This window comes from Rhinatrema bivittatum, chromosome 4 (assembly GCF_901001135.1).
Source record: "Rhinatrema bivittatum chromosome 4, aRhiBiv1.1, whole genome shotgun sequence".
Lineage (NCBI taxonomy): Eukaryota > Metazoa > Chordata > Amphibia > Gymnophiona > Rhinatrematidae > Rhinatrema > Rhinatrema bivittatum.
In genome coordinates, this window is record NC_042618.1 from 62,687,341 (window position 1) to 62,699,638 (window position 12,298).

Below are 12,298 nucleotides of genomic sequence, written 5' to 3' on the forward strand. Positions count from 1 at the left end.
TGATAGTAACACTCACACCATAGCTCTTGAAGCAGCCCAGAGGCTGGAATGAAGTAGGCCCTCGAGGAGTGAGTACCTGGTTCCAGGGAAAGCTCTGAGAGAGAGATGGTAACTGACTGGTGTTGTAGGCAGCGGTGACTTCCTGGCAGAAGTAGTATTCGGTAGTAGGTCCGGGAACATGGGCCCTCGAGGAGCGAGTACCGGTTCCAGACTGAGAACTAAAAAGCAAGAAAGAGAGAGCGAGGCCCCCGAGGAGTGGGTACCCCTGGTAAAGTCTGAGGAGGCAGAGTAGCAAGGTATGCAGAGAGCAAATCCCATCTGCAGTGATACCTGGAGGAAAGCCCTTGCTAACTCGAATAGCTAGCAAAAACGAAGACCTTAAACATCTGGTGAGGATGACATCATCTCAGGGGGACGCCCCAGAAGTTCGCACCACAGCTGGTACTGAATCGGGGCCCCTAGGCCTCAGGAGAACATGGCGGAAGGCAGCCCCTAGACCTCAGGAGAACATGGCGGAAGGCAGCGTCTAGCCGGTCCGGAGACGCCAGAGGAGGTCGGCAAGATGATGCTGCGGCAGCCAAACTTCCATCAACCAAAGAGGGAGTCGCAAAAGAGGTAAGGTGGGTGGAGTGGACACGACTGGCAGCGACTGTCGCAACAGGTGAGTACTTGATACCGGGACAAGAATGCTTGAACCTGAAATGTGTCAAACCTGGCACCGATGAAGTCCAGCTGTGGTACTGGGACAAGCTAGGACTTCGGGTAGCTCATCAGATACCCCAATGTCTCCAAGACACGAATGGTGGCTTCCATGGACTGCAACATTCCCTGCCTGGAGGAGCTCTTGATGAGCCAGTTGTCCAGGTAGGGAACGACCTGTACACGGATCCACCTTAGGTAGGCCCCCAGTACTGTCAGGCACTTGGTGAAGACATGGGGAGTGGATGCCAACCCGAAGGGTAGTACCCGGTACTGAAAATGCTTCCCGGCCACCACAAATCTGAGGTTCTCTCTGTGGATGTGAGAAGTTTCTATGAGGGTGTATGCGTCTCTTAAATCAAGGGAGCAAAGCCATTCACCCCGTCGCAGGAGAGGAAAAAGGGCACCCAGCGACACTATCTTGAACTTTTCCCACTTGAGGAATTTGTTCAATGCTCTCAAGTCCAGGATCGAGAGAAGGCCCCCTGTTCTCTTTGGGATGAGGAAATACCAGGAGTAGAAACCACTTCCCCACTAACTGGACGGAACGGGTTCGATTGCTCTGGCCATTAATAGGGCAGAGAGCTCCTTGAGTAGTATTTCCTGATCTGCAGAGGACTCCCAAGAGGGACATGGGGGAGAGTCCGGAGGAAACTCCTGAAAATGCAACTGGTACCCTCGCCGGATGATGGAAAGGACCAAGTCGGTGGTGAATGTCGTCCACTGGGCCACAAAGATCGTAGCTATCCCCTGACTGAAGGAGCTGAGTGTCGTGGCTGTGGGACTTCTTAGCCTTTTTCAGGGTGGATTCCACCACCACAGACTGGTGAGGAAGCTGACACCGCTCAAAACCAGTGGTAGGCTGAACCAGATATACAGCGTCAGTCTTCTGGTTAACCAAAGGAACTGAAATAGGATGTTCCCAAAGGCGGACAAACGGTTCCTTGAAAATGTCATGGATCAAGACTGCTATCACTTCCTTGGGAGCATCCATGAATTGAAGGACTTCCAGCTTCTTATGCCTGGAGTCTTCTTCCATCAGGAGCTGGAAGGGTACCAACTCAGTCATGGCCTGGACAAAACCTGAAAAAGGTCAGGTCCTCTGGAAGAGAGTGGCGCCTCTCCTCTGCTGGGGATAGCTCAGAAGGAAGATCCTCAGATTCCACTGAAGAAGATTCGGAAGGCTAGTCTTCCCACGAGTCACAGGGGGCATCCACCTCACTCAGATCACCTGGAGACACTGGTAGAGGAGCCCAAAGCGTGGCCTTGGCTCGGGGCATCAACAGCCCCAAAGGCATCGAAGGACCAGAGGGCGCAGACAGCACTGGAACCAGGGGCATTGATGGACCTGGCCAATTAGTGCCCAGCAGGCGTGAAGGGGCCTGCAGAGGAATAACTATACCAACTCTCCCTCATCCGAGGAGTCAGCGATGGGAATGGTTTCTGATCGCAGATGCACTGGTGTCCCCCAAGGCATCAAAAGCTCTCAGGGCATCGATGCGGGTTGTATCGGTAATGCACAGACTAGCAAATCCAGACACTCCAACAACAGTGCCAACATTGACAGTGGTGGCCCCAAGGGGATTGGAGGCTCAATACCTTGTAGAGCTCGTCCGTCCGCCAACTGCACCCTGTGCTCTAACTCCTCCTCAAATGCTGCCGATGGCAGGACAACTTGAGGCGGCGGCAGTGGGGACCACCTCGGGCCCTTAGCTTCGATGGAGGTTGATGCCTCGTTGATGCAGGGCCACTTCGGGGGCATCTCTGATGATGCCTTCCCAAGCTTCGAGTCATGCGAGTAAGATGACAGATAACATTGATTCCTCACGTTCCCATGATGCTCGGCCTGGTCTTTCCCCAGCAGCGAGGGCAATGGCAATGAACTGGACCTAGAATAGGAAGAAATAGACATGGGCTGATCCCAGCCCCTAATTTGATCTGGGGAACCAGGAGAGCAGATGGCAGGTCAGGACCGGTACCTACCGGATCCTCCTTGCCCCTAGGAGTCGATGCCTCTGATGCTGAGGTCGAGGGCTCAGACTTCTTGAGTCCAAACAACTTCTCCATCTTATCAAGGTACGATTGGCAACCCTTGGGGATCGTCTGGGCGCAAAAAGAAAAAAACAGCACACATCGTGCGATGCCCCCAGGCACAAAATATAGACCTCATGGGGGTCTGTGATGGACATAGTCCGGGGGCACTGAGGTCAGTGGTGGAACCCAGATGATGCCATTGAAAAAAAAAGAGAATAACGAGCAGTCGATGGCCGGGAGCCACCATTCCAAAGCAGAAAAAAAGCTCGAGTTCCACCTCCGTGAGACAAAGGGACCCCGTGCATGGATAGTGGCATGCTGGGCATGTTCAGTGCGCTTGGTCAAAGTTCTAGAAACTTTGACAGAAGTTTTCCGTGCCAGGCTCCATCTGATGTCATCAATGTATGAGCACTACCATCCTGCTTGTCCTAGGAGAAAACTTCCTGCTGTATCAGTGCTGCATGTGTCATCTTCTGCTGGAGACAGAGAACACTGGCATGTGCCTAGGCTGCACCATTCTTTAATAGTGGTGAGGATGTCACTAAAAACAGTTGTGGCCTCTGGCTCCATCTGCTGGCAGGGAGGTATAACATACACATCCTGACTGGTCTAGCAAGATGATAAAGAAATCTCATTTTACCAGGCAACAACAAGTTTCCCTTTAAATTTATGAGTTTGCAAATCAATTTTCTTAGCACCTGTGACCAAGTTGTGCAGCCCAAAGTGATTTGACAGCTCTAGCCAAGATGGTAAAAATGGCCAACATTCACCTGTTTAGCCCTTGAAAGACAGCAGTAAAGGCTTTGGGAGTGAGTGCAGAAGTCTAATCAGAGGTCAACTGCATGAAAGACAACACAAGATAGGCAAAAACATGAGGATTCCCTTGCATATTTTATGTATCACCTTACCTTTTACACTTTCTATCAGTCTAGGCCTCTGCAGTTTGGATTTGGGGGATGGAGAATTAAATCGAAGATATGGTCCTTTCTTAAGGGTGCTGCGGTGCCCCTGATAAATGGCTTTGCCATACAACTGTGACAGAAATTCTTCATTTGGCAGGGCTCCTTCCGGTATCAGTGGAGGGACCTGCATGCAAAATAGCTATTTCACAGTCTGCTGCACATATTTTATTTTATTTTTTTTTAACAATTTATTCCTAGATGAAACAAACAAAACTCTGTATTAACAGATCAACAGAAATGTCAGGCTGCCACTTACTCATATGGCTCATGGCTTGAATGTACAGTACAGTACATATCCTCCAACATCTGGCTTGTGTCGCATCAAATACAATCCTTGTAATATGCAACAGCCACTTTATAACAAACACTTATGCAGACAGATAAAGATGCTCTTCCTTGGGAGATGCTGGTCACAGTGAAGTACAAAAGCAAATAAAAATCTGCAGTACAAAACCTCAATATGGGGGTAATTATCAAATGCATTTGCGCACATAAAACACTGTTTTATGGACAGAAATGGGGTTTCATATAGTTACCCGCTTGATGTGCAGGTACGCTTACATAAACATGTACCTTTGTGCGCAAGTGTACTAGAACCATGCAGATGCATTCCTAGGGTGGGAATGGGGCACAATTTTCACTCACATGCATACTTTTCTATTTTAAAAAGTATGCACATAAAGGGGCAGATTTTAAAACCTGCGCGTGGGCGCAGTTTTGCTTGCACAACCCAGCGCGAACAAAGCTACGCCCGATTTTATAACATGTGCGCACAGCCGCGCGCATGTTATAAAATCCAGGGTCGGCGCGCACAAGGGGGTGCACAATTGTGCAACTTGTGTGCGCCAAGCCGCACAGCCTGCCTCCATTCCCTCCGAGGCCGCTCCGAAATCGGAGCAGCCTCGGAGGGAACTTTCCTTCTGCCCCCCCGTACCTTCCCCTCCCTTACCCACCTCCCAAGCCCTACCTAGAAACCCCCTTACCTTTGTTGAAGAAATTGCGCTCGCTGGCCAATGGCCGGCCCGCGATCCCAGGCAAATGGCCGCTGTGCCTGGAGGCTCAGGTCCCACCCCGCCCATTCCCCGCCCACATCTCACCCCTTTTGCAAGCCCCAGGACATACGCGCGTCCCGGGCCTTGCGCGCACCGCCGAGCCTATGCAAGATAGGCTTGGCGCGCGCAGGGGCAGCTTTTCGGGGGTTGCATGTGTAACCCTTTGAAAATCTGCCCCAAAATTTTCATGGTCCAGACAGCAGGTGTAACTTATGCAGGTACTTTCAGGGGGATAATTTTCAAAGCAAACTTATGCACATACACTCCTTAACAGTTGGGCTAACTTATGTGCCTATTTGCCGCATATATTACCCACGATATAAAGCAAGTTTGTTTATCGTAAAGGGGACTTCAGAATATAGCAAGATGAATCAGCCATGACACGGGGGTGACATCAGTCAAACAGACCCATCTCTCTAGTTCAATAAAGATTTATTGCTGTGCATCCCTGGGAGTTCCCCTACACACATGCTACCTCATTAGCCCCTCAGTCGATTATACAGCTTAGCTTTAGCTAGAAAGATGACTCTCCAGGGAGGCAGGCAGGCATTAAGCATGGCTATTTCATCCTGCTGTCTACAGTGAACACTGTTTACAGTAAGCAATCTTGCCATCTCTGTTCACCTGCAGGACTGCCATGACATGTGGGGAGCCCCAAGATGAGCGTTGCGTGGCAGAGAACTTACTGAACAAGCAACCTGTAACCCCTGTGGAAAATGGGCTACTGGGTAAACAGGCTGCATAAAACTGCTTGCCCAAAGTTACTGGCACTCCCAGAGAGAATTTTCAGACAGTAGTGAAAGGGTGAAGATGTGATCTGAGGACCCAAGATGCAGCTTTACAAATGTCCTTGATTAAGGCAGTTGTTCAGTGAGCTACTGAGGTAGCCAAGACTCTTGCTTCATGAGCCTTGACAGAGTTAGTGATCTGAAGGCCAACCAAAGCATAGCAATGCGAAATACAGTTTGTTAACTAGTTAAACAATGTACATTTGGCAATGGCCATGCCCAGGCTGTTGGGATCATAGAAGATGACACTCCGTGAAGTTAGTAAACAGCAGACTCAAAACAAAATGGGAGAAAATTCTTTCACTCAACGCACAGCTAAGCTCTGGAATTCATTGCCAGAGGATGTAGTTAAAGCAGTTAGTGTAGCTTGGTTTATAAAAGGTTTGAACAAGTTCCTGGAGGAGAAGTTCATAAACTGTTATTAACCAAGTAGACAGAGAATAGCCACTACTTATCACTGTGCAACAGCAGCATGGGGATCTATTTACTGTTTGGGATCTTGCCAGACACTTGTGACCTGGATGGGTTGTTGGAAACTGGATACTGGGCTTGATGGACCCTCGGTCTGACCTGGTATGGCAATTCTTATGCAAGTTGAGAAACCTGACAATGTGGTTGAGTTCTCCTCAGGTAATAGGCTAAGGCCCTTTTACACTCCAATGAATGGAGGGCCTTCTGTCCTTTATGTGCATAAGGTCTTGGAAAGAATATCGGCAAAACGATGGCATGATTCAAATGAAATAGAAAACATTTTAGCCAGAAACTTAGGATAAGTACAGAGCACCACCCTATTGTGAAAAAATTATAGTTATTGAGCGTAAGGAACCAATACTTGTAGATCACTGACTTCTACATGAAGTGATGGTGACTAGAAATACCAGTTTCTGTGTAAGAAACTTCAAGGACGTTAACTCCAACAGCTTGTAAGGAGACTTCATCAGTCATGCCTAGATGACACTGAAATCCCATGGCACTGGTGGTTTTGCAACTGGAGATCTCATAGGCCACAAGCCCTTCATGAACTCGATACCACGGGATAGATGGGTATCAGTTTTCCATTTACCTGAGGGTGGTAAGCAGCAATTGCACTGAGATGCACCTTGACAGATGATATACTGAGGCCCAATGTGGAGGGGGAGAACAAGTACTGAAGCAGATCTTTTAAAGTACAGGTAAACAAGTTCAGGGAGCTTGCTTCACACCATTTACAACTGTATGCTCTTCTGGTAGATGGCTTCCTGGCCAAAATCACAATGTCCTCAACTTCCTTAGACTGTAACAACTAGGAGACTATCGACACTCAACATGCATACTATCAAGTTGAGGAAGAGGTGGCTCAGATGATTTATTTATTTAATATATATTTCTATACCAGACTTCACGAATAGAATTCACATCAGGCCGGTTTACATGGAACTTAGGGGATAAACAAGAGTAACCAAAAACAAGAAGGCTGAATCAAGCAAAGTTACATAAAACAAGGGCATTGAACTTGGGGGCTAGAGTAGCCAGGAAGAAAGGTAGAGCGGAAATTAGCAACAAATAAATAATATATAACTGGTTATGAGATTGGTAGTTATCTCATTCCTTAGATGATATAGTCGACCCTCCTCTAATAAATTCATCTCAGTGGAGGCAGCTTCCTTGAAGTTTCTTACATGGAAAGTGGTATTCCTCGGCTCGGCTCCCAGAAGGACCAGTCAATGGACTGACAACCCGACTACATAAGAACACATTTGTCTAGGCCAAGCTGGAGCAATGAGGATAAGGTGTGCAGAGTCTGGAGTACCTTAATCACCAACCTCACCACCACTGGAAGTGAAGTAAAATCATATAGCATATTTGCATCCCACTTGAGCAGAAAGGCATCTGGCGTGGATATGAACTCACTGCCAAGAGGCAGACAGTCCTTTCCTCTACTGAGTCTCTTCACACCCCAAAGATAAGAAATGTCAGGACCGAAGGAGTTGAATAGACTTATTCAGGGAGACTAGAAACCCACCAAAATGATCCAGTTACCAGTCAATCAGCTAGGCATAGGCATAACTGCACCACCACTACTGCTAGTCATGAAGTGAAGACCCTCAGGACAGCTAGGAGCCAGAGTATAACCATAAACCAAAGAAAGACTCCTTCAAATCTAGAGCAAAGAATGAAAGGGAGATGCGGAGTGTGTTATCTTGAATTTCTCCCCAAACAGCTCCCTGTCCAACTTTCGTATATTTGGGATAGGTCCAACCCCCCCCCCCCCCAAATGTTTTGGAAATGAGAAAGTAGTGGGAATAGAATATCTTGTTACACTCCTCAGGAGGAACAGGATCTAACACCCGTTGCCAAAGGAGCCACTCTACCTTGAGACGAAGTTAAATCAGTTGAGACAGATTTGAACTGAAAACCAAACAGTGGTGTACTGGAAGGTAGGAAAAGCATAAACGATAACTACACTCTGCAAACTGGAAGATCCGACAGTCCTTGGTGACTTTCTTTCAATCTTCAAGGAATTGCTGAAGACTCCCCTCTACTGGCAGAGACGGTGGTTGAGATTTTAGGCTCATCAAAAAGCTGGGCCCTGGTCTAGACCTTGCGGCTCCTTGGGTGGATGCCCTTCATAAAAGTGCCCTTGGACTGAAAACAACCCTATAGTTTTGGTTGGTGCTGCTCCTTAACCTGGGCAACAGTTACTCAGACCTTGTCCCCCAGTGAATATCACCAGAGCATAGGAAGTAGTCAGTTCACCATGCACTCCTAATGATAGCTTACATGCTCCCCCTGTCCAAAGAAGCTATGAGGTGCTTTAGCTAGATAAAGCACCCATGTACGGAATGGGTAATATGAACATTCAATATGGAGCTTTGGAAGATTTCCTTTGCAAACACATCCAGAAGGGGTCCTTCCTCAAAGGGATGCTAGAAAAAGCAACTCCTTTGCCCATAAAAATGAATACTGCACCACAAGGACTGGAATGGTAGTTACACTATCCCAAAAATGGGAAACTCTAAGAATCAGTTTGCCACGGAGAGCAGGAGGCTGATTGACCCACATTCTCATCAGTTTCCTGCAAATGTGATGTACCGGGGTCATTATAAATCTTTTACCCCTAGGATGCTGATTTCGATCTTCCTTCCCCAATTTTCAGGAACTATGAAGAAAATAAATCTACTGATCGAGATGAAAGCTCGAGCAGACCAGGTAAAGGGACTGAGGGAATCCCCACAGATCCTTCCTCAGAGCCTAACGAGGAAGGGATGCTATCCATTTACTGGGGTGGGGGGGGCCTCAATGTCTCGAAAGGAAAACTCCCAGGGGAGGGCTACTCTTCAGTCATCCTCGGACTATTGTATGGAATTCCTCCACAGCAGGGAGAGACTGCCAACTGAGGCATACTAATTCCCCCAGCTAGTATCCCTGGCAGGCTGCAGCATGGGGGTGGGACTCCTGCTGATGAGACAAACATTCTTCCATCCCAGAGGCTATAAGATCCACTAAAAAAAAGTCCACCTCCCCTTAAGATGTTCCTGGCACCTCCAGCAGAGGGTGCTAAGGGGGTTCCTGAAGGCATTGCAATGAGTCATCCCAGTAGTGCAGCACAATTGTGCCCATGCCCAAAGACCCTAACGACAATGGCGCCAAAACATTTCTTCCCCACTGGAGCCAGGCACTCTGATGTCAGGCATATTGGTGCCCAATAGAGACAAGGGAGCCTCTTCTTCACTACAAGCCTGCAGGGGGGGGGGGGGGATGTCAGCTCCTATGCCCAGCGCTTTTGCATCTTGCTCAACCTTGAGGTTATGGCAGATCCAGAGTCTGGCACTGAGGGGAAGAGAAGCCCTGTGCACAACTCAGCGGACAGAGTCAACAGTAGAGCTGTCCCCCATGGACAATCTGGAACTTGCACAGAAACAGAAAAAATTATTATTATTTTTTTTTTTTAGCACTGAATGTACTATTTGATAGGCTGTCCAAAAAGATGGAAAAACAAAAAATAAAAAAGAAGGCCTATAAGGCCAAAAATTTAAAGTAGACAAAGATAGTTGGGCTCATAAGGCAACATGCATGCAGGCACTCCCACACACATGCTCAGTAATAAAACTTTACTGACCTAGGCAGATGGGTTCTTTTGCCACCATCGGATGACATCACCCACATGTCATGGCTAATTCAGCCCTGCTTGTCAATGAAGAACAAAATTACTCTCTCTATATTACCAAGCCTTGGTGATTTGCCTATGTATGGGAGATGTACTTTACTTCTGCTTGTTAGTTACAGAAGTTTCTTTCTTTGCATCCATTAGCAGGATTTTAGTTGGAGTTATTTAATTATTTATTGTGGCGTGACTGGAATATTTTGCAATTTACAGTATACTGAATACAGGTATTGCTATAATGTGCTCATCGCTCTCCAGTTTTACTTTTTTCTTCCTTATGCTTATTGTATATAGATTTTCATATAAATAAATAAAAATTAATACAAAAAAATATATAAAAGCAATCGTCACAGACGTGTTTGTATAGTGAAGTGACAGTATAAGGCACAGATGGGTTCTCTCTGTTCATAAAGAAGACCTCAGCTAACTTCTTAGCACACTAAACAAAAGGGCCAACATGGAACTAGTTTCAAACTCTACCTAGTCCTGCTTTTGTGGAAAAGGAGCCTGTGGTACCTTGGGAGCAGTCCTTAGCTTAGGGAAGGTGCTGAAGGAGAGAAGGAGACTGGACTCCAGCCTGTATTATTTACTAAAACAAAATCAGCCAAAAAGAAAGCCTGCTTACCTCAGCAGCTTATCAGTTATGGCATTCAAACATATACAGTTTTAGTGTACTCTCTTCTACTTTCTCCTCCTGTCTAGGGCCCCTTGTTCTTCCCTAGGCCTAAGCTTTTATCTTTCTCCCCAGGGAACCACCTTCTGGTCTTGGTTTTGCCTCCTGGGTGTCCCTTAATGTGGACCAAACTAGATAACTGGAGCCAGTCCTATATGGTGTTCTGAGAATTTCTCCTACATACCTCTTCACAGAGCTCATTACTTAACAGCAGTGACAGAAAACAGGAGTCTGGCTCCTTTGTCTGAATATGCAGGCAATTACCTTTGACTTCCTCTCTCTCTTCTGCAAAGGCTGACAACGGCTGTCTGTTTTCACACTGGACCTTGTAGCCGTCTCTCTGGCTGTGCCTTGAGGGCAAGATTTCCTTGCTACTGGTCCAGTTTTGTTTGGAGTCTGTTGACCTTTTCTCGCTTTATTAACCTTTATACCTTTTGTGCTCTGTGCTTTCCTCATCACAGATGACTCATGATCTTTCTGATTAAGTTTCTTTTTTTCATAATCCTTTCTTGCCATTTCATCCTAAAAATAAAGCATAGAGATATATAGAATATTTGGATTTTTCTAGCGTCCCTTCATTGCCAATGCATGAGTGATACAGAGAGTTTGCTATTTGCTAGCACGGATCTCTCCGCCCCACCCACTGTATTATGACCTAGCTCCTATCTACCCCACATGAGCTTCAAAAAGTAAAAATTGATTCTTTGGAGCTTGCTCAGACATGACTACATGAGGTACAGCTCTCTTCAGGGTGAATGGCAGCGTCATCTGGGAACATTAAAGGAGACACTAATACTAAAGGTAAGTTAGTGAATGTGAAAGGCATCACAATTTACAACATAAGCCCTCTTTTCAAGGCCTGACACCCAACCCACAGTTTAACCTGATAGAAAAATTGCTCATTTTAAGAACTAATTAGTAGGGATGTGAATCGTTTTTTGACGATTTAAAATATCGTCCGATATATTTTAAATCGTCAAAAATCGTTAAAGGCGATATATAATAGGAATTCCCCCGATTTATCGTCAAAAATCGTAAATCAGGGGAAGGGGGAGGGCGGGAAAACCGGCACACTAAAACAACCCTAAAACCCACCCCGACCCTTTAAAATAAATCCCCCACCCTCCCAAACCCCCCCAAAATGTCTTAAATTACCTGGGGTCTAGTGGAGGGGTCCCGGTGTGATCTTCCACTCTCGGGCACACTAAAACAACCCTTAAACCCACCCCGACCCTTTAAAATAAATCCCCCACCCTCCTGAACCCCCCCAAAATGTCTTAAATTACCTGGGGTCCAGTGGGGGGGTCCTGGTGTGATGTTCCACTCTCGGGCCACGGGTTGATACAAATGGCGCCGGCGCTACCTTTGCCCTGTCATATGACAGGGCAATGGTAGCGCCAGTGCCATTTTGGTTCCTGTCCCCCGACGTCACGAGCGTAGGAGATCGCTCCCGGACCCCCGCTGGACCCCCAGGGACTTTTGGCCAGCTTGGGGGGGGCCTCCTGACCCCCACAAGACTTGCCAAAAGTCCAGAAGGGGTCCGGAAACGACCTCCTGCACTCGAATCGTGTTGCCGTAATGCAAAATGGCGCCGGCCATATGGCTGGCGCCATTTTGCAGTACGGCAATATGGCCATACGGCCGGCACCATTTTGCAACGAGTATTGCAAAATGAGTATTGCAAAATGAGTATTGCAAAATGGCGCTGGCCGTATGGCCATAAGGCCGGCGCCATTTTGCATTACAGCAACACGATTCGAGTGCAGGAGGTCGTTCCCGGACCCCCGCTGGACTTTTGGCAAGTCTTGTGGGGGTCAGGAGGCCCCCCCAAGCTGGCCAAAAGTCCCTGGGGGTCCAGCGGGGGTCCGGGAGCGATCTCCTGCGCTCGTGACGTCGGGGGACAGGAACCAAAATGGCGCTGGCGCTACCTTTGCCCTGTCATATGA

The 12,298-nt window shown here is 47.5% G+C and overlaps 1 protein-coding gene across 6 annotated transcripts in view; it reads right to left on the reverse strand.

Annotated features, from left to right (window-relative positions):
- Nucleotides 1-12,298, reverse strand: part of KIAA0586 (KIAA0586 ortholog) — a 299,701-nt gene that overhangs the window by 207,457 nt on the left and 79,946 nt on the right. For all 6 annotated transcript variants that reach the window (XM_029598209.1, XM_029598205.1, XM_029598206.1 and 3 more), the window contains exons 13-14: nucleotides 10,617-10,874; nucleotides 3,642-3,819 (exon numbers count right to left, since the gene is read on the reverse strand). In XM_029598209.1, the coding sequence (XP_029454069.1) occupies nucleotides 3,642-3,819; nucleotides 10,617-10,874 (436 nt within the window). The remainder of the gene's footprint in view (nucleotides 1-3,641; nucleotides 3,820-10,616; nucleotides 10,875-12,298) is intronic.